This window comes from Dermochelys coriacea, chromosome 14 (assembly GCF_009764565.3).
Source record: "Dermochelys coriacea isolate rDerCor1 chromosome 14, rDerCor1.pri.v4, whole genome shotgun sequence".
NCBI lineage: Eukaryota > Metazoa > Chordata > Testudines > Dermochelyidae > Dermochelys > Dermochelys coriacea.
This window is the reverse complement of record NC_050081.1, coordinates 18,623,887-18,646,165: the sequence shown is the minus strand read 5'-3', so window position 1 is coordinate 18,646,165 and position 22,279 is coordinate 18,623,887. Positions and strand designations below refer to the sequence as shown.

Here is a 22,279-nt window from a genome sequence, read left to right as displayed (position 1 = left end):
ACTAACAGGGTATATTCTGTGTTTCGTACTCACAGCAGCTTTTATTCCTTAACTGCATTTTAAGGGAACAAGCAAGAGCCGAGTCTGCCCTACAATGTTCCTTCTAATTGATTACATCCATGTACGGAATGAATTTTATGTGCACCAATATGGAGGTGATGTGTGGGAGGGTGGGGCAGAGGGGTTTGAAGTGGGGAGGGAGCTCAGGGCTGGAGATGCAGAGGGGTGAGGGCTCTGGCTGGGGATGCAGGCTCTGGGGTGGGGCCAGGGATGAGAGGTTTGGGGTGCAGGAGGGGGCTCAGGGCTAAGGCAGAGAGTTGGGGTGTGGGGAGGTGAGGGCTCTAGTCGGGGATGAGGGGTTTGGGGTACAGGCTGCCATGGGGCTGAGGCGGGGAGAGAGGACTACCTCCAGCCCTCTTCCACCATGGCAGCTCTGGGGCTGGGGGAGAGGCTCCTCTCCCTGCCACAGCCCTGCATGCCCCAACTTGTTCCCCATCCACCCCCTACCTCTGTCCTCTCCAGGCCCCTGTGGCTGCGTGCCTGCACGGCCCTTGATAGCCTGCTGCATGGCCGCGCAGCTTAGAGGGAATTTTCCTGCCCGATCCCACCTATGCTAGCGAGCCCAGGTGAGATAACCTGGAGGGGCCATACACAACCCCTGCAGTAATACCCCATTCCCTCCCCCACCCCCAAACTTTGTGGGGCGGAGTAGTGGTCACTTAACAAAAAGGAAGGACAAGGTTTTATAGCCACCCAGTGTGTATATTTCAGCTAGGTGGAGCAATCCCCTCCCCAGTTCCACTCAGCTGTGGCCTGTCCTCTTTCCCTAGAGGTCCCTTTGCCTGTCAGGTAAAGGCAGTTTCTCTTGTACATATTCAGTCACAGAGCTGGCCTTCCAGAGATCATACTGGAAAAGAGTTAAAATATAATCAGTTGCCTCTTGTGAACTGCACCCACTGCCTGCTTATGACTCTGGAAAGCAACACTGATCACAAGAGATCCTGCCTGTTTTTGTACTGTGATCATCCATCTTTTCTTGCATGCTTTATTCAGCAGTGAAAAAGTTAATGTGAGCACCAAAATGGTCTTCCTTAGGTTCCAGAATCAGCTGCTTTGCTCCTTGCAATAGGGAGCTGGGGATGGACTACCTCAGGCTAGAGTAAGCCATCTCTTCCCACTGCTACTACAGAGGCCATATCTATAGTGCACGTAATATCTATGAAAGGGTTAATTTGTGCGTAAGCCAGCTCCCAGTGTAGTGACTTCTCAGGTGCATTGAGCCAATGAATTTTCATCTGCTTTAATATTTGTAATTTAGTCTAGAGCTAGAGCTTTCCTGGCTAGACTTCCAGTTAAAGGGCCTCCTTTGGGGAAAGTTCTACGGAACTGAATAGAAAATAGTATTTTTCTATAGAGTTCTTTTTAAACTGTCCAATAGACTGTAGTAGCAAATTGTATAGGATGGTCCAAAAAACATAAAGAGAAATTATTTGCTCTCTATGAAATTCAGTTACTTCTCTAGAACTCTATTTGTTTAATCCCTGTGACTCTCATTTGATAGGAGAGTAATAGCATTTTTAAAGCACTTTATAAAGGCAGCCAGTCAAGCTTTCTAACACCCTGTGTGGGAGGGAGGGAGGGAAGTGGTCCCCACGTTAAAGGTGAGGGGACTGAGACAGAGGTTATACCATGTCTAAGACCACACATATTTAAATTGTGTCAGTGGCAGAGCTGGGGTTTGGCTTCAAAAGACCTGGATCATCTATCTTATTACTGGACCCTGCTGCCTCTAGGCTCAGAGCTGGCCCTGTTTGCTCTGCTACTAACAGGGAGCTGTGTCAAAGTGTAAATCCCCAGCAGCCAGCCTGGCTGTCCCATGCCCTGTCCTGGTATCAAGCCTCGAAGCTGGAATGCTGCTCGCTGCAGTGGTGTAGGAAGAACTGCTGTTTGGGAAAGTCTGCTGACATCGGTTCTCTAGCAGTTGGAGGAAAGAGCTCAGCAAGATGCCAGGAAGCTCTGCCTTGGGGACTCTGGGAAAGCACAGGGCCCCATAGTGCACAAAGCTTACTCTGTTTGGTCTCCTCTGACAGTGTCTTACTACGGGGTGAGGGTGGGTGGGTGGGGGGGTTACGGCTTCATGGATGCCCTTCGTCTACTGAGATCAGATGGGACCTGGCTGATAATAGAGAAGAGTTTGCATCCCTGAGTCCTGCCGCTGACCCTTCAGTCACAAGCCTCCTCACTGACGTACAAGTTCACACCCCAGCTTGTGAGAGAGCAGAAGCTGCAGCCAGCGGATTCAGTTAATGGGGTTTTAGAATGGTCACTACGAGCCAAGTCCTCTGCTCAGTGGAGCTGCAGAGAATTAGACCCATAGATGCCTTTCCTCCCAACGAGTGTTACAATCAGCATGAAGAATTCTTACGCCCACCACTGAAATGCAGCCACTTCTAGAGGGAGTCCTCTGCTGCAATGTTGCATCTGTGTAGGGCAGGAAGTGGAGACGAATACCCTATTGAACTGAAACTTCAGTGCAGGGGGATTGAATTGGAATTCATCTGTTATGATGGGGTAAAAATCTTCTGATAGACTCAGGGCCTTCTTTTCAAAGACCACACTGGGTGAATGCTGGGAGCAGTGCAGCCTGCCTTATTGGCTTGCATTTCTGTTCCTCCAGCCTCTCCTCTGGTCTTTCAAACCATCTCACCATTGTTAGTGCAAGAGCCACCTTCTGGGCAACTCTTGCCACTTGGAACAGCTTTTCTGTATCTCTCTACGTCCCAAGTCTGCCTGTACCTCTCTCTGGAGAGATGCTGGTGTTGCAGCTGTGTTGTTTGTTGAGTTAGAGCATCGAGGGGAAACTAGTCATTGGAAGGACACTACAGACTGAAAGGTGTGTGGGGCTCTTAATGCTGTAAGACCCTTAAAATCAGAAAGGATTGGGACCTCTGTTTTAGGGCTTGTACGAAAGATAGCAGTGCCCCCTATTGCTGTACAGGAGCATTGCTGTAGTGCTGAGCTAGAGGGAAAAGCATCAGCAAATGAGTCAGAGTGGGCTGGTGTTATGGGGAGGGAATGCTAGTAATCTTGCAGCTGTGTGGACTCACTCAAGAGCACCTTCTCTGCCTCCTCACCCCCATATTAAGTGTGCACGATCTTGTATATTGTACATAGGAGACTTCATGACTGGTCTTGGCCATTAAGAACACCTCAGCACCACGAGGAGTTGCAGTGCTGTTGCCCAGTCACCAAACCCCACTGGGATGGGCTAAGCGTGGTGTGTAGATGCCAGCAGATCCAAAGCTATGCAGCTGGCTGATGTCGGACCTGGGTGCAGGTGGGGATGTGGGCTAGGTGTGGCTTGGCACGCTGCTGTTAGAGTAACAAAGGGCACCCCGGCCCCCTACAGTTCATAGTGGACCAAGGCATCTTGATAACTGGGCTCCGATTTTGAAATCAGAGTTAAAATTCCAATGTACTTCTGATTGTGACTCAATCTGCATTGGCCACGTACACATCCCCATCTTCCACCTAAAACAAAAGCTGATGAAAGAGGCAGAAACATGCTGTCAGCGGGGGGAGAGACTTTTAAAGGGGAAAAGCTGTTTGAAAAATTGCAAGGAGAATGGGAGGGAAAGAAGTCCTTGGGGAGAGAAACATAAGAGTGATGCTTCCCAGGGGGGTTGGCAAAGGTATTATGCAGAGTTCCAAACAGCACTCTCCAACAACAGTCTGCTCAGATGTGTCCTTGGGGGTTTCCTTTCCAAAGCCAAACTAATTTCTTGCTTTCCTGGAGCTCAGGGCAATCTGTGACTGCAGAGTTTGTATTAGGACCTTGCTCTCCCTAATGCTAATGATGTGATATCTAGGCTTTTTGGTGTGTTTGCCCCACTCCCGCTGCTCTCTGTGCAGTAGAGAGACCACAACCTCTCTTGTGTTGAATCTCTCCACGTCCTCCATGCGTTGTAGCCACAGCTGCACTGTGGCCAGCTGAAAGTAGAAAAAGAATTCTAGCCTTGCACTGGCCACAAGGCATCTGAATGAGACAATGTTCACAACTCAAAGCTAACTCCTGCCTTTCACAACTGAGATTGCTACAAAGCTTTGTGGCAATCCCAGCTGTGAAAGGCAGTGGTTAGCTAGCCTGGCTCCCAAGCAGGAAGTGGACTTGCCTGCCTGGGAGGTGAAGGGCTTTGAGTTGCCAATATTGTCTCCTTCCGTGAGTACAGAGGTGCCAGTCTCCCAGCTTACAGAATAGGCCTGGAGTTTAGGAGAGCTGGTGTGTAGACCCAGTTCTGCCGCTAAGTCGCTGTATGGCCTTGGGCAGAACATGTTGGCCACTCTGTGCCTCAGTTTCCCCCACTGTACATTGGGGATAAATGCACCCCAGTCTGTGAGGCAGGACTGTGAAGCAAGGATTGATTCATGTGAAGTCGCATTAATTTAGTGTTCGCCCTTTGGCTCCAGCACTGGCCTGGCTGCACCCTTTCCTCACACTCCCTGCTTCCATTTCTACCCTGGCATGCTCTGGCCAGTTTCAAGCAGGCAGATTCCTTGCGATTTCCCTCACCCAAGGGGCTTCAGTGCTCGTAAAGTGTCCCTGTATCCAGGCACTATACATGACACTGCACTCGCTTCTTTACAATAGCTTGTTCTTCTTACCACTCTGCTTCCCAAGCTGGCTGGGGTCCTCTCAGCCCCATGGCAATGGCTTATCTCCCTGGCACCACGTCTGGCTGCCTGATAAGGTAGTTGGAGCGGGCAGGGGGATCATGCCTCACTCAGGCCAACACAAATAGCTGCAAATCTAAATACCCAAATTGTTTGTTTTTCGCAAGGGGCAGGAGTCTTCTGGACCCCAGCAGCATCTGGGCCAAAAGAAACAGCCCCAGCCTTGTGTTCCAGCAGTTTGCCCGGGTGGATGGAGTTAGCTCCCTTACGCTGCTGGCCAGCTGTTAACGAGACTTGAGGCCACTCTTGATTTTAGACAGCCTTCTAGCTGGGATCTTAAGAAGGACAATCATTTGGGTTGTGAATTCCTTGTAGCTTTGGGGCATCTGTTTTTCCCTTCATGTTTCCTGTCCTCTCTAATTCTGCTGTGGAAGTAGAGTAATCTGTTCCACTGCTACTGCTCAGTGTGGGGATTAACCAAGTCATACTTTTTATTTGCAGTGACAGGTCTGTCGTTTTGGGTGAAATTCACCTCTGTGCAGAGGGGTCAGTACAAAGTGTGTGGTCCATAGGCCAGTTACTCTGTACGTGGGGATGGGGGGAGGGGGAAGGGTCATGATTCCACTTCATTCTGATCAGGTGCCAGGATGGGCAAAGTTTTATACAATGGGTCATCCTTAAACTGTCCAGTTCCATTGCACAGGGAAGGCAGGATGGCTTAGCAGACCGAGCTCAGCCAGGAATGCCTGAGTGCTGATCCGGCTCTGCGAGAGACTTGTGTAGCCGTGGCAAGTTCCTTAAAATCCTCTGTGGCTGAGAATCCCCATGAAGATAAAAATCCTCTCCTCCTTCACAGAGCGTGGAAGGTTAATAAATGATTGCAGGGCACTTGGAAAATGGAACCTGGCATGTTCCGGTATTGGTGTCCACAAAGCATGTGTCGGTCTCTATCCCCCTCTCATGCTTTTAAGAAAATGTTGATTACAGGGGGATGTTCTCCAGCATTACAAAATTACTCCCCCGCTTCCCTAGGCTCTAAATACCCTTTCTGTGCTGGGGATTCTCCCCCTGAAACAACTCCTACATCGCTACTGTTGGAAGTCTGATTCCCTTTCTTCTCTGCTGTGCTTTTAGCCTTCGACCGCTAGACATTGAATTCATGAGACGCCTGAGCAAAGTGGTTAACATCGTGCCAGTCATCGCCAAAGCCGACACGTTAACGCTGGAGGAGAGAGACTACTTCAAAAAAAGGGTAAGGGGATGGCAGCCACTCCCCAGCCGGCACTTCTTCTCCCTCCCTCCCTCCCTCCCTCCCTTCCCCACCGCCCCCTGCAGGGCTGCAAAGCCTAAGGGCTGGCCTGGAGCCCAGAGCATTCCTTAGGCTGCCGCTCTGAGTGATCCCATGTGGCAGGAGGAAGGGCCTTCGCCTCCAAACAGTTCCTTGTGTTTCTCTTGGATCTCTGTCAGCTCGCAATGGATTTCAAGCTCTTGGTCTCCCTCTGCATGGCTGCTTTATTATTTCCCCCCAGGCTGTTTTTATGGTTTTTAGGAGGCCGGATCTGCTGTATGTCGAGCCTCTAAACCCTTTTTGGGGAGTTCATATTACTGCACAGCATCCTGCAATGATACAGAATCCAGGCCAAAATGTATGCATGCTGAGCTCCGCTTTGAGATTGACGGGGGAAGCAAACGATGCAGTTCCCTTGATTGCATCAGCTGGAGGCTGGTGTGGTGGGGAGCCCATAAGAGGCTGTCTCAGTCTACAGCCAAGCGTGCTGTTTCCTTGTGGTGCCGCTGCTTTGCTTTGGCTTTCCAAGGGCTATAAAGCCAATAATATGACCAACGATGTTGCTACAGGCGTGATGGTCTCACCATGGGCTGCAGAAATAAGCAAGCCACTAGTCGCCTCTTGAATTGCTGCTTCTCGAGTCTGAATTGCCATTCTGAGCATGAATAGCCTGGGTTTTGCCAACCCAATAGCTCAGCCAGCGTTCCATAAATACCCCTGCGGAATGCAGCGAGGCTGACGCAGGAAGGAAACGGGCAAGGGGCGGAGTCGGGTAAATGGCAGGGAAAGGGGTCTCAGGGTTGTCCGGCTGACTTCAGGATGTCCTGGTCTTCTAATCCAATATTAACCCATAAGAGCCCAGAGGAGAAGGAGGCTTTGCATGTGGTAGCAAATAGTTTGAGGTGAAAGGGTTCATTGTAAATCCAGGCTGAAGGCAGTGAAGGAAAATATGAAGCACAGCTAAATCCACATGCTCAAATGTCTCCATAAGCATCTGACCTGGAGCAACAGAAGCAAAGAGATTCCCAGTTTGATTTCAGGCCATTCTTACCTTGGGCAATATAGCAAGGCTATGCAGAGAGGGTTTGCTAACATTCTGCCTGGGGAGGGACTCTCAGGGTGGTGGGGAGAGCACAGATTGTCGTATCCAGGTCACCGGGGGATGCTATGGGTTGTGGAGAGAGGCTACAGGGCTCTGAAGCCTGCCTGACTGGAGTCTTACTCAAAGCATCACTGCGGAAGGGGAGGAGCTGCCCTGCTCACTGAACGTCATCCGCCAGCTGGGGTTCAGAGCTGGCTTGAGCATCTCCTCGCCCCATTCATGGGAGTGAGGGCCATGAATTGAAACCACCAATCTGACTGGGGGGGTGGGGGGCTGAAGCCAAATGTCACAGCTGAGTCCATTCTACAGAGGGCCAAGCAAAGTTCTGGAAGTGGAGCTAAATCTTGTGGCCCAGCTCAGGCTGCGCGTTAGCAGCATCCTGTGCTCTCGGGGACAAGTGAGGAGCTGTTGCAGTCAGGGGAAGGGTTGTAACTACCGACGGTCTAGCCTGCCATAGTCTGGTCTTTCCCAATGACTTTTTCACATGCCGTTTGCTCAGTTCAGAAGTTACAAGGCATGTGCACACGTATGTGTCGCTCCCTCGCCGTCTGCCTACTGCTGGAGCTAGAGTCCGTCTGGAGTCTGAAAATCCAGCTTGGCTCCCTGCGCCTCAGATATCATCCTTGGCGATAAATGCCTGTGCTTTCGGAACTGAGCTGACAATGTTGTGGACGCGTCAGGCGCAATAAAATCCAGCTGGGCTCTCCCAGTGCTGTATTGGCTTTGCAGTTAATGGACTAAACTTGGATTTGTCAAGGAAGCAGGAACGGATAGAACTTGAAGACTCGGCAAATTTTCCCCTCCGCTGTTTCAGCCCTGTACCACCCTATTCACTCTCATTGGGTGGCAGGGGTGTCTCTGAGCAGCACTGTCCCATGGTAGCAGGAAGGCGGGGTAAGAAGTTCCTTCTTTTTATTGAGTTACATTTTTTATTATAACCAGACTCTTAAAATCCTTCCCAAAGGGAGGTGAAAAATGTAACTAAGTTGGTCTATGCGCCATGTGAGACTGGACACCTTGCATCCCTTCCTCAATGGGCTCCAATGGAACCAGCCAACAGCTCTGGATCCTCAGCTGTTGTAAATCAGGAGACAGTGGAGCTGGGCTGTTTTACACCAGCTGAGGATCTGGCCCCCCCAGTGGTCATATATGGCTCTGGCAATAGTGGTTAGGCGTGTGCGTCTCTCTCTAGATCTGTACACACATGCACAGCTGTAATATGCAATGGTCTCATCTGCATTAGGTGGCCATAGTGTATTGGAAGGTGATTTAGCTGGAATTGCCTTTTAAACTCTGCTTTCTGGCCCATTGTAGCTTAGTGGCGATGGAACATTAACTACCAGCGGCTGTGTTGTCCCCATTCAGATCTCAGTAGGTCCAGATTCTGTTCTCACTTAAGTGGGGATAATTCCCATGGGCTGGGTGGCATTATTCCAGATTTATGCCAGTGCTCTGTTAACTTGCACCAAAGTGGAGTCCAAAGACCTGCACAGTCGTTCCTTCCCACGTTAAAGCCAAGCCTGATCCTGAAACCGCAGTGTGTCTTTGCTGGTGTTACGTGACTCCCCGGCAACAAGAACGGAGCGTGCTCTCGGGTGAGGAAGTTTGTCAGAGTGGATGTTTCTGGCCTGGGAGAAGGGGTTCACCTCCCCTGAAATGCAGGGCTGATCTAGAGCCAATGCCAGCCTCATGGCACTGGCACCATTCAGACTTGGATTCAAATGTGAGTTTTCTTCAAGACAAACGACACAGGTGTGTTCTGGTGCTGATGGCACCCAAATCTCCCTCCAGGAACCTGGTATCAGTGTGTGTCTAGTGCATGCACCACAGGGAGATGTTCACAGCACTGGGGAGTGTGGGCCAGCACACTCTGCGCACACACCCCTTGGTGTCAGGGTTGCTAATTCCATGCACATTACAGGATTCAGGAGCTTGAAAATCCCTAACACTGATCCACTGGTGAATGGTGCAGTGCCAGTGCTTGGTTTAAACCCGACACTGATCTGGACTAACAGACTGTCCCCCTATCTGGGTAGGATGCTCTTCCCTTTAGGCCTGGTGTGGAGGAGGGAATGACATCACTGTTGAACGACCCACTGCTATCGTCTGCTTAAGGCAGTGAGGAGCAGTGTATGGTGTGCCAAGGGGAGTACGAGCTACCCCTCCACCTCAAGCCCATGGATCTGGGGGAGGGGGTAGCTGAGTAGGTGGCGGAGGATCAGCCTGGTGTCTAACAGTGGAGAACCTTTTGGTGTTGTCTCAGACACATAGCAGATCCCAGGCTGCGAAGTGAGGCTTCCTCAGAGCAAGTCTCCTGGCGGATGGTTTGTTTGCAACTGAAATAGGTTTCCGAGACCCCATTCCAGGCTCTTCAGCCCCTGGGGCTTGGGTGTCACTGCTCCACTGTGCTTCTCGGAGTGGGGTGCCTCTTCCCTGTGGTGTTATCCTGTGCGGGGTCCATGGTGGCATAACCCACTGATCAGTGTGTGTCTGTCTTCCTCTGAGCTCGATCCCCAGAGGATGGGAGTCTGTTCTGCTGCCCAACTACTGAGCACAACCCTCAAGAGCCTGCAGCTTTAGCTCATGCTTTCAGCTCTGGAAGCTGCTGGCTTGGTTTGCCAGGTATCAGCCAAGATGACCGCCATTGCAGTGGCCAATGCCATTTAACACTATGGTTTTCTCCCCACGGTGTCAGGCTGGAAAGAGGCATACTGTTCTCATTCATGGCCAGCTGCAGTGCCTATCTGAAGGGCTAGAAAGAGCAAGTTTGTGCATCTACAGTTCACTGAGATGCACAAACTGCCCCCATGTGACCCCTCTCAGGATACGCAGCACCAGATCTGGGGTTCCTCTTCCAGGGAACGTGAGCAAGACAAAAATACCAGAAAGTGACTTGCTAGCTTACTCTGGAGCACCCAAACATGCCCACCTCCAAGTCTCAGGAGCATGTGCCTAGGAGGTGCACGGTCGCCCTGACTTGCTGCCCATGGTGCAGGCTGTCACTACCCTTTTGTCTTTTTCATATGAAGGCGGGGTCCAGCTTGCAATGCTTCATCTTGATCTGTGTGACCTTCTGCTCCGCTCAGAGACGGACGCTATCCTGGGGGTGGTGGGGTGATGGAGAGAGGATCTTCTAGAACTTCATGGGCTGCACTTCAGGCTGGGTGGATATTTAGCACTGAAACTCGCATCCTTCACTGAGCAGTAAGGAGGGGAAGGAAAGCAAGGTTGCCTGGCTAGTTCCAAGCTGGAAAGGGCTTCGAGTTGTTCTAGGGCTGTTCAGTATTGCGCAGGGTGCAGCCTTTCTATGCTGCTGGGGAGGCTGAAAGGCAGCAGCCATGGTCATGGAGTCTAACATGGTGTCCTTTCCATGTCCGTCGTCTTCAGATCACGGCCGACCTGCTCTCTAATGACATCGACGTATATCCCCAGAAGGAGTTTGACGAAGACTCTGAGGACCGGCTTGTGAATGAGAAATTCAGAGTGAGTGGATGGTGCATTTGTCCTGTGGCCCAGAGCTCTTCAGGCTGGGCCCTACGGCTCCAAAGGCTTGTGAAGATTTTGGGGGGGTTCAGCAAAGTGCCTGTATTTCCTTTCCAAGGCTGGTGCACTTTACCCCTGTTTGTGCACAGAGACTGGAGACAATACAGAAAGAGCGAGTGGGAGATTTGCTCCCCAGGTCATGAGAATTGCCTGATTTCAGCCACAGCCTGGGATGCTGAGCCCCATCCTCCTGGCAGCGGGCTGGCTGGGTGTTTGCTGCCCTTCCCTCCCAAGGGATAGGAAAGTAGGTAAAGTGGCCTTCCTTCCTGTGTTGTGTCCCTGACACCGTTGGTCTGGGCCTTGGGGAATGTTGGCTGTTGCTGCACTCAGAGGAGCAAGCGAAGGCTTCCTGCGGCTGGCATTTGGGGGCTGGGGCTGTGACTTGTTTCCAGATGGCTCATTGAGAACTGGCCGGGCTGTTAGAGTCCGGCTCCCTAAATGTGACATGCTGGACCATGGTATTTGCCCAACAAGGGCCCTGCGGGCAAAGCCAGGCTGGGGAGCTAGGCTAGGAAGAGGAGGGCTCTGAATGAGAACGTTTCCCAGCCCTTTGCCACCCACTGGTATTTTCTGACTCCGAGGTGTGACAGCTGGCAGTAGGGCAGCCAATCAGCCATTAGTGATGGGCTAGTGTGATCTTTCTGCCACTCTTTCAAGCCCTCCTGCCCTTTGAGGTGTTGCTGCAGCTTCCTCCTAGGCTATGATTCTCCCTCAGCAGCTCTTAACAAGTGGTCAGGGGAGCCCCTCCGCACTGTGCGCTGTTGCCAAGCCATGTGCAGGTGATGCCCTTTTCCTGTCACTGGCCTGGAGTGGGTGGAGGCATCCTGTTCTCTGAAGAGCGTTTCCCTCTGGCAGCACTATTGATTGGAAGTTTTAAATAGTAAGAGATATCAGAGAGGGGCATGATTGGAAGGGAGCGGCCAGGATAGAGATGCATTGGCAGATTTTTATTGGTGTCTGCGATTGGAGCAGCAGTGGGTGCTGCAACGAATGGTGCTAACAGCATTCACAGAGCTGTGTGTGAGGCCCTTCCCAGCGCTTGCTGAGGTGATCCATCCCCTCGCTTTGGTTTTTGAAAGCCCCCAATTCCCTATTTTTAGTCCTGTCTGCCTGCCGTGTTTCAAAGAGCTACCACCAGTCTCCCAAAGAGAAGCCGAGGAAGCCTGGCCCTTCTTGGGAGAGCAGCTGCTGTTGGGTTGGCCCCACACATGGCGGTAGTGATGTATCTAGCCTCCGTTGCTGTGCTGTAGATGCATCGCCCCCATTAAAGTGCAGTGGAAACAGACAAGTCGAACCTATGGAGATGTTCCTGTGAAACTCTTCAGTGGAAAAAAAAAAAATTCCCTCTGCAGATTTCTCTGGAGGCTAGACCTACACCCAGAGACCAGAGCTCTTAGACACATACCATAACTGCTTTGCCTGCCAGGCTGGCTGTGGATTATCCTACCCAAGGCCACTCCACCCAGTTGGTTTACTTGCTGGCTTCCAGGATGAAGCCATTAACCTGTGCACTATGCTCTATCCCTCCAGGAAATGATTCCGTTTGCAGTGGTGGGCAGTGACCAGGAATACCAGGTTAATGGGAGAAGAATTCTTGGAAGGAAAACAAAGTGGGGCACCATTGAAGGTAGGGACTGTCGTTGTTTGCCCCTCACCCCCTTGTCTGTTTTCTGCAGCATTTGAACGGGAAGTCAAAAGGCGATAATTGGAAGCATGTGTAATATGTGGATAGAGCGTGCACCACTGCCCTCTACAGAACAGAACTGGACCCTGCTCTAGTGTTTGTGATGGGAGTGGCTCTTGAAAGCCTCATGACATGGCAGAGGCCGGGCCAAACAACCCAGAGCTGGGGGTCTCATCCCAGAGCAGCCTGTGTGAAATGGCTCTGGCAGTTCTCCATCCTCAGAGGAGCAGACATGTGTGAGATTCCCTCCAGTATGGTGTTGGGGCCCTACAGAGGAGATTACATGGCTGCTGTTGATGGGGAAGCACTGGTGTTTTGATAAGTGGTCATAAGGGAGGCAGTATGGACCAGTGGTTAGGGCACCAGGCTGGAGTCCAGGAGACCTGGGTTCTCTTTCTTGCTCTGCCACTGAGCTGCTGTGACCTTGAGCAAGCCACTGCCACTCGTGGAACCTGTCTCCCTTCTTCCCGCTTTCTCTGTCTTGTCTGTTTAGACTGTTAGCTCGTTGGAGCAGGCAGTGTCTTAGTGTGTACATGCCTAGCACAATGGAGCCTGATCTCAGCGGAGGCCAGTGAATGCGCTACTGTAATACAGATGAAGAGTTCCCCTTCCTACGCATCCCCACATAGCTTTGAAATATTTCAGATTTGATGCCTGTTCCACGCTCCCGTCACCCCTCTTGCCCTTCCCTCCATTCCCAATGCAGTTCATCCCCGCACCTACCAAAGCAGCATTCCCACTGCTGCCCTGCAGTGTCATGGGAGTTGAAGGACCAAGGAAGGAGAGGGCTCCCAAAGAATCTCTGGGATTGAGGGTGAGAGCAGGGTCATTTCTGAGCCCTTTCATTGTTCTCCTGACCGCTGGTTAGGAGGGGAGGATCCTTCACTGCTCCCACTGTTTTCCTTTCTGTTTTCTCCCTTCTCACCTGTCTTCTGCCCTGATGCCAGCATCTTTCTCTTGTTCAACAACTGCTCCCAAAGGAGGGGCCTGGCTGTGGGTGTGCCATGTAAGTGTGGAGATTCTCTTAACAGGCTCTAGAAATCTCCATTTCTCTAGCCTGCAGTCATTGATGGTGCAGTTGAGCCTGGAAATCTGGAGTCCAAGGTGACCTGAAACTGCCGCTTTCTGGTGGAGAAAGACTGGAAGGGAGTGTGTGAGGGGATGGGGATTTCGCGTGCATTTTCCATCAGAATCATCTGGTCTGCCCTGAAGACTAGAGAACAGGGAGGAGAGGATGATATTCCAAGAGAGCTTTTGTGGGGGTTGGGCTGTCCCTTGTTTAACTACAAGGCCCAACATACACTGGAGAGAGCAGGCCTTTGTTACATTTTCACCCCCTCTATCTTTGCAAGGTCCTAGAGCTCCCCACACCCATCTCTGCTGCCTCCCAATGATTCTCCAGGGAAGACTGGACATGCCTGCTATTGTTGAGGAGGAGACTGTGCCTGTTAGGAGGTGGCACTCCCATTTGGCAGCTTTTATCTGTCCAAAGGAGCAAAAATGGGCACAGCCCCAATTTAGGGCTCTCTTTTTGCAAGTCACCTTCAGTGGATTCAACTGCACTAGTAGTAACCACTGTGCTCATTTGGGACTAGTGTACGACTTTCTCTACCCCAAGGAATGGTCTCCACCCACCTACCCCCATCCCCTAATCCACAGAGGCTGGGAGTGAAGGATACTGAGTGGTGACATCTTTTGCCTCTCTAAAAACACTGGGATCAAGTTGAGTGGGGGCGGGCCCTTCTTCCCATCCCCCTCTCTCCTGCCCATCCCACCGGTGCCTGCAGGGGGCGCACAGCCCTTTTTTAGTCTTGCTGCTTCATGAAAGGGCCCACAAATGGCCATGTCCAGCTCCTCAGGCCCTCCCTGCCTTACATCTGGAAGGAACCCTCCATACACCAAGCCAATCTCCTCAATTGCTGCAGGAGCCTGAACCGAATGCTTGGCTGCCTGCGGGGGAGGGCGTCTGTGCAGACGGGCAGCCTCTCAGCACCCGCTGGGGCGTTTGAATCGTCCTTCTGTCCAGGACTCTCGCAGGATTTGTTCTTCTCTCTTCCCCACCATGTGCTGCACCTTCCTTTCTTCCTCCTCTTCCCCTCTGCTTTCCTCTCCCCCCCCCTTCCTTCCACAGTCAGTCTCCCGCCAGCATTTCACTGGGGAAGTCTACCTCTAAGACACAGGCTCTGCTCTCGGTAGCTAGGATCCCAGAGGCACAGTCCATGTGATTTCATTGCTCCCTCCCTCTCTTCTCCCCCCCACGTTCCAGTTCAGAGCTTTTTCTGCTTTTAGGATTCTTTTTATAGAAATCCTATTTCGAGTAAGCGCTTAACAAAGATGCCAAAAGAACCCATTTTATTTTAAACCCTCGAATGCCCTCTTGTGGCCAGTTCTTGGTGACTCTCAGGGCTTGGCAGTGATGGTCCCAGGTGGGTTGGTGAGAAATGCTGGTCATCCTTCAGGTGTGGGGTATCTGCCTTCAGTATAGGGAGACTCAAGGACCCAATGTTTGCCACTGGTTATGTGGCAGAAATAGTGTTGTTAATCTGCTTGCTATTTGAGCATTGTGTTCAGCCATGTAGAAAACAAAGGGGAAGGCGCTTTCCTTGGCCCAGGGATCTGTGCCTCTGAATTAGACCAACAGCACCATTCAAACACACAGTGTACTTAGAGCAGGACACAGGATGCTCAGACAGCACTTGGATCTTTTTTCAAGGCTTTTCGCTCCACACAGCTTTTAATCCGAACAGTCCCAATAGTAGATCATGTCATTCTACAGCATGAATCAAGATTGGGGGGAGGAGCGGACTAAGGCACAGAGATCTGCTCCAGGTCCCACAGGAGGTCTGTGGTAAAGCCAGGAATTGAATCCAGGGCTACTGAGTCACAGTCCAGTGCCTTAACCACAAAACCATGCTTCCCTTCACCTTTCCAGTTACCCCAGGCCATCTCGGGAGACATGTTGAAACAGGTTCGTTGTTTGCGAGGAGTCAGTTGGTGCCCCTTGCCTGGGTTACGCAGTGAAGTGGTAGTGGACTTACACTGGAGGGTGTTCGCTCCAGCAGCAAGTGAGCGTGAGCAGAGGAAACAGACACGAAAGCTCTTCCTGTGTCTTGCCAGCTGTTCTTTAGGCAGATAACAGCTAAATGAGCCTCTGTGTAAATATCCTGCCTTATGATGGCGAAGAGGCTTTTCCTCATGACAGGCAAACATTGATTTTTAAGCTCGTGGAACCCCTCAGCTGAGTGATCCTTCTGCTGGGCTGAAGCCCCTGCTCCAGGCTGTTTGTGCCCACCATGCACTGGTGGTAATTCTGAAACAAAAGGCAGAGTCCCACTTGTCCTGAAATTGCTGGCTTGCTCAGGAAATGTGGCTGTGTTCTGGGCTGCGGCCTAACGGTTTGCCTCTTCTTCTCCTTTCCAGTTGAGAACACGACACACTGTGAGTTTGCTTATCTTCGGGATCTCCTGATCAGGTCGGTATAACTGCTCTTGGGTGAGAGAGACACCATTGTTGTATTGGTCTCACTTCTGCCAGCAGGTGGCATCAAAGGGAAGGGCAGAGCTCAGCGGTTGCTTGGTGCATGAGCTGCTTTATCCTCTCTCTGCCTTTGCTTCTTGCAGACCACAGTAGCAACAGCTGCTGTGTAACCCGTAGCCTCTTGAATGAGAACGTGAACTAGGGGGCTTCCTGTGTGCACTGGCCAGCAGAAATTAGGGAGTAGGGAATGGGAAGGGAGTCCTGCTTTCAGACTAGAGGCACAGACTGCCACCATAGAGGCATCCCAAAGATTGCTTCAGACCCAGTGTCTCCTGCATCACTGTGCCAGCTGCCTATTGCCACAATACACCTCTGTGCCCTCCAGTTGGCTGCTGTAGCACTGGGCTCATACTAGTGAGTGGAATCCCAGGTGTGGTTCCCTACAGTGGCAAAGGTGATGCTCTAAAACCCATTTAAATTCTTCTGAAGAGTAACCACCTCCAGGCCTAAACTTCCTGCACAAATAAGACTAGTCCGTGCAGTCACACCAGCTAGGGTAAAGACATAAGGGGCGTTGGATCTTGTGTATCATGGCTTAAGTTGATTGCCATCTTGGATTGGGGGGAAACTTCCCCTCATGATATATGGATTCTAGGAATTCCAGGCTTCTCCCTGAAGCCCCTAGCACAGATCACTGTTGGAGATATTACACTGGAGTCCAGGGTCCATTTGGTCAGCTCCTGTGTGAAAGACATGACTGACATACCGCCTGACTTTGAGACGGGCCCAACCTGCTGTTTGGGTGTGAGTCACGCTGCTCTCAGAAGTGCTTTTCAGACTAAAGGGCGGGCGGCAAGCTGAGAGAGGGTGTGGTGGTTGCAGAGTTGTGCATAAGGGCCCCTGTGAGAGGAAAGGCCTCCTCCACTGGTAGCAAATCTGCAGAGAGCTCTGAGCTGGGGAAACCTATGGCAGTCATTCCCTGCCAATGCAGGATGTTTAGCTGAGTGTATTCCACCATTCCCCATAACCCCCTCTAGGCAATCAGCCCTGAGGTATGGGCTTCCACTATTCCAAATAGTGTGCAGGGCTCAATACCTCCCCTGTGAGCCAGGCTAGATCTGCCTGGAGTCTTTCCTCCAACAGTAATCCCACAGCCAAGCCCTTCCTTCCTGGATCACCTGTCAATGCCCTCCTCGGAACAGCAGGGAATCGAGAGAAACTGAGAGTTGTGGGGAGGGGGCTGATGGAAGCTCTGTGCTATCACCTGCTTCTCCCATATGAGTGATTCCTCCCACAGGGGAATGGGAAGCCAACCTGCTCTTGTCCGTCCTCCCGGTTATCAAAGTTTCCCTGAGTCAATAGCTTATCAGGTCAAAGTGGTTAAGGCACATCTGTTTCCTACCCCACGGTACCCAGGAGTGATCTGGCCAGCATCGCCTCTGACCGCCTTTAGCAGATGGGGGCCTATTTGGGGGCCTGGTGCACTGAAAGTGGTCTTTGCATGAGATTGAGCAAAACTTGAACCCAGGACTTTCAGAATTGTACCTGAGTGTCTTAACCACTCAGCTACTGCACCTCATGGGGAGAGGGGTAGATGCAGGGGTTAGGGGAGCGAGAAAGGCAGTACTCTTCCAAGACCTGCCTTTGCTGTAAGCTCTGCCCACTGGAGTTGCTCTGTCAACTCGCAGTCTGCAGAGGGTCAAAATATGAGCCTGTAGTCTCTTTGGGCTGGGCTCCCTGTAGAGGGGACCACACACGTCCGTAGACCCCCACCTTGGGGCACTTTGAATGAACAGAGGCAGTTGGTATCTCTGAGCTGTTGTTCCATCTGCATCAGCTACATTGGGGTCACATTCTCGAGGTTCCAGGAGTGGAAGAGCGAGAGACCTTGAAATTGCGGGGCCTGAGGTGGCAGCATGGAAGAGGTGGTGGCAGACTCTGCTGTCGTGAAAGCCCCATTGTGGGGCTATGCATCTGCACATGGAGATCTCATTTAACCGGCTTCTCTGCTTCCCTCAGGACACACATGCAGAACATCAAGGACATTACCAGCGGCTTCCACTTTGAAGCCTACAGAGTGAAGCGGCTGAACGAGGGCCAGAGCGTGCTCTCCAACGGCGTGGCTGACCAGGAGGCCAATGAAATGTAACCGTCTCTCTCCGTCGCCAGGATCCAACGCGCTCGCGCTCTCATTTCTTCCCCTCCCCCCTTTATTTTTATATAATTCTTCTGCCACCACCACCGTCCCCCTCCCGCGCGCTGCCGATGTTAACTGACCCAATAACCTGATGCCGTATCTATCATCAAGAGCGTGGTGACTGCCAGTCCCCTGGCGCGGCCTGCCCCGTAGCGCAGGGGTTCCGTTCTCAGCTCCCATTGGGCGTAGTGAGGAGCGGCTGGGTGGTTGGACAGGATGGCCGGGGAGGGAGTGAGGGGAAGGGAGGAGATGACTGTCCCAAGTCAGAAGTCAGTCTCTATTTATTCTCTAACACTAGCCCAAAGCATAATCCCTGGGTAGATGGAAGAGCCCCCTCCTCGCAAAGGCCTGCTCTAACTAACTCCACCTGGCTTCACCAGGAGCTGGAGCGGGCCCCGAGGGTTGCTTTATAATGAAATCCAAGCCATGAGATAGGGGAGAATCTCTCCCTTCTTGCTCACAGAAGCCAATCATGAAATGAATCTGATTTCTTTCTCCTCCGTATCTTGAAACGGCGCCATGGAGTGGGGCCGGGGGCTCTCCTCCTTACTGCCACGCATGATGTCAGTAAAAATAGTTGGAACCAGATTGCATTACCCTGTATCACGTGGCTCTTTTATTTTCTTCTCCGTCCATTGAAGGCAAGGCTTTCTCTAACTAAACATGGCCTTCGTAAGCGAGGTGTGGGCATGTGGATGGAAAGGGAAGGTGATCACAAGCTTACCTCTGCTGCCTCTCTTCTGCCCCCAGCCCTGTGCCTAGCCAACCCACTCCCTGTCACCTGCAATAAGCCAGGAATGCCATGGGGTGACTCATGGATCTCTAAATCCCGGCCCACCCTGAGAGAAGTGCCTTTGAATTCAGCTCCCATGCAATAGCTAGTTTCTCTGTGCAGCCTGCCAAATGCCTATTGAGATTGATTCTTCAGAGATTCTTCTTCCCAGCTTTTCCCTGTCACTCAGTGCTTGACCATACCTATGGCTGGTTTCCTGGGAACACTTGTGTATTTATTTTTAATTCAGTGTCTTTGTTGAAGGCTCAGAGCACGTTTGTGTGTGTGAAGGGGGCTGAGAACAGAACCATCTCTGCAAAGCACGGGCAGGGGGCTGAAATTCTTTGTATTGTGTGACTTGTGTGTTTTATTAGGTTTTAAATAAGCCAGAGGAGGCTGTTGAATCAATTTGTTTTATTCCTTTACCTGGGCAACTTATATGTACATAGCCAGTTCCTTAATCTGGCTAATGCTTTCTCTTGAGAACCATGTGCACGCATACAGACCGAGCCCCGCATGCCACACGCATGTTAGAAGCCTTCAGCTGTAAGAAAGGCTAAGCTGGTATCTCACGCAAGCTTTGTAGTATAGGGTCCCTGATCCCCAACATGGTCTGTTGACTTAGATCAGCTACCGTAAACGCCAAGTGTGTTCAAATGAAACTCCATGCTAGGGGTCAATCCAGCAGGGACAGAACCACCCATGTGCAAGTCGATCTTGGAGCAGAGATCCAACTGCCCAAGTTCGACTTCTGTCTAAAAACCCAGCCCCAAGACAGATTTTGGTGTCTGCCCAACATCACTTTTCTGACCCCCTATGGAGGTGTAAGACTGTGCCCAGATTGTCTCCTCTTGGTGCTCCCACAAAATGGCAAAGGTGTCCCAACTTCCAGCCTCACAGAGACACCTGCAGAGCCCCCTGAGGGATGAGACCAGTTACATGTTTACAGGCGGTAAGAAGGTTTTGAAGAGAGATGCTGCTCTCGTCTTGATTCAGAGGCCCGCATGCTCTTCTGCATCAGTGGAGTATCTGCAGACTGCTGCTCCCCATATATCACTCTTCAGAGACCCAGCCGTAGAGTCTGCTCAGGGCTGCATCCCTCCACGCCATTTCCAGCTGTCTTACTGTCCATGCCAGGCCGGTAACAGGAACCAATTACAGGCTAGCAGGGCCCAATTCTGCATGATAGCAGAGGGAAGTAGCATCTTGCAAGATTGCCCCCCTTCATGCCTGCATGGGCGGATGTTCGATACTGTGGGTGTGATTATGGGACACATGAATGTGTCTGTGCTGGTGTGTTTGCCTTGCAGGTAAAATCTGTACTCCCCTTTAACTCTGTTTCACCCCCTTCCTGGAAAAAAGTAGGAATTTTTACAGAGCTGTGTTAAGTTGAGGAAAATGAATTATTTACTTGCTGACTTGCTATATTTTAGCAAAAACAAAATATTGTGTATTAACTGAAAAGGGTATGTATTTCAAGTGTTAAAAAGACTATTCAAGGGGAGGGTAGAAAGTCTTTTCTGCGTGATGCACTTCTGCAAATATCACCATCTTAAACTCCTTTCCTAGACAGTATCTCAAGCTGGGCCAAGCAAAACATGCCGCTTTCTTCTTTGTAATCTAATTTTTGAGAAAAAAATGTTTAAAAAAATTAATCCAGATCTATTAAATATGGCCTTTTGGGTGTTATATGCATTATGACAAATTTAGTCCTTTTTTTGTATAAATAATAGTGTTTAATATGTATTTCCCAAAATAAATGTTTCAAATGCAAATGGAAAGAGGCTTACTTGGAAATGTTTGGTTTGTTTGTTTGTTGGTTTGTTAGTTTGTTTTTTTAGAGCCACACAACCTCAGGAAGTTTGATCTTGTGTCGTATCTTTTACTATGCAAGGACATTTCTTCCTGAAGGCAAACTCAGGGGCTGCAGGGATTGTGTTAGGGTCTCTGTAGGTAGTGCTCTTCTTTGAATTGCTAAGGTTCCAGTGCCACCATGCCGGGGTATTTGGGGTGCCACTTTTGAATACGATAAAAGAGGTCCTGTGGCTAATAAAGAACCCTCTGGTTCTTTCAACAATAATAAGGATATTGGGCCAGATCTGGGATATAAGTGGAGATGTTGGATGCTAAGCAGCCTTAAAAATCGGGACAGGGAGCCACAGCATCCTAGCCAAATTCTGTTATGGGTGACCGACCTCCCTCAGTTCCTGTATTGTTCATTCCGCTAATGTATTCCCATTCCTGTTGCAGGTGCTGCTCTAACAGAGGCTGCATTTCACTTGAGGCAATTCCAGGAGCTTTTACTGAACCAACACTCATTAGAAAGACCAAGAAGCTTCATTGAACATATTCAGCGTCACCAGTGGCCCATCAGTATTGTCCCAGTATGTTCAGGTCTTGCTGGGACCGAGCAGAAAAGGGTTAATAGGCTAAGGGATCCAAAGATTGGAACCCATGAGCTGCACTATAAACCAGACAGGAAGTGGAAGGTGAGGGGAGCAGTAGTTCAGAGCCCAGGGTACAATAACCGCTGTCGAGGTGAAAGATTCCTACATTTTCACTGGGTTTGTAAATGGGAAGGGGAGAGTCCGGGTGGAGCTGGCTGAGACACGAGAACCTCTCCAGCATGTAACTAGCTAGGTGCCGTGATACTTAAAGAGGAAAAAGAGACCTTTTAAGTACCATATATTCTGCTTCAACACTCTGCCACCTACCACACTGCTCTGGAGAAACAGCCCTAGCTGTTTTGCGGGTCAGCATGGAAAATGGTTTTGGCACGCCCCTCCCTGCAGCAGCTGAGCCAACCCACCGCCGCACTTGCAACCAGCCAATCAGCAGAGCAAACAAAAACACACGTAATCACAGCCTGGCAAACCAAACCAAAAAGAAAATCCCAGTAGTGTGCCACCTTGAACGGAGAGCAGCCTGTCCCAGAACCAGCCCTGGTTGGTGTGGCAGGGGGAAAGAATTGCAGGGGTGAATGCAGCATAGATGGGAGGATTTGAGGGCAGGGGAAACTCTATGCCAGTGGGATCCAGACAGGAGATACTCAAGGGAGAGGTTCCTGAACAGAAACTGCAGTGTGAATGAAGTGATAATGGATGGGCCCCACTTTTCAGGCACACTGTGCACTGGCTAGCATAAGTATAGCTGTTCCCTGAGACTTTTATGCTGCTTGGATGTTCAGTGGCAAAACCCTTAATGCATGTTTCCTCCTGTGGAGCTACAGTCACTGGGGATGAGGTCTGACCTCAGTGAAGGACCCTGGAGTTCCTGGGTGGCGGAGCTGTAGCATGAAACTGGAAACAGGTGGTTGGGAAAGCAGCTGGGTGGAATCCTGGTGCTGGGAGTAGGATGAGTAAGCCATTGTTCAGGAGCTGGTCTGAGGTGGGAAAGAAGCAGGCGCAGATGGAGGAAGAGAGGATGTACTGACCTGACAGCACTAAATTGCGCTGAGATGATAATGGGATGTGCCTTTCCAACACAAAGTCTCAACATGGGCAAGTGCTATTCTATAAGAATGGCCATATTGGGCCACACCAATG

The 22,279-nt window shown here is 50.9% G+C and overlaps 1 protein-coding gene across 8 annotated transcripts in view; it reads left to right on the top strand.

The window, feature by feature from the left end:
• Nucleotides 1–20,531, top strand: part of SEPTIN9 (septin 9) — a 254,811-nt gene extending 234,280 nt beyond the window's left edge. For all 8 annotated transcript variants that reach the window (XM_038371506.2, XM_043497403.1, XM_038371508.2 and 5 more), the window contains 5 exons: nucleotides 5,806–5,923; nucleotides 10,449–10,544; nucleotides 12,135–12,231; nucleotides 15,709–15,760; nucleotides 17,785–20,531. In XM_038371506.2, coding sequence (XP_038227434.1) covers nucleotides 5,806–5,923; nucleotides 10,449–10,544; nucleotides 12,135–12,231; nucleotides 15,709–15,760; nucleotides 17,785–17,914 — 493 coding nt within the window. In that variant the 3' untranslated portion in view covers nucleotides 17,915–20,531. The remainder of the gene's footprint in view (nucleotides 1–5,805; nucleotides 5,924–10,448; nucleotides 10,545–12,134; nucleotides 12,232–15,708; nucleotides 15,761–17,784) is intronic.
• The last annotated feature ends 1,748 nt before the right edge of the window (nucleotides 20,532–22,279 follow it).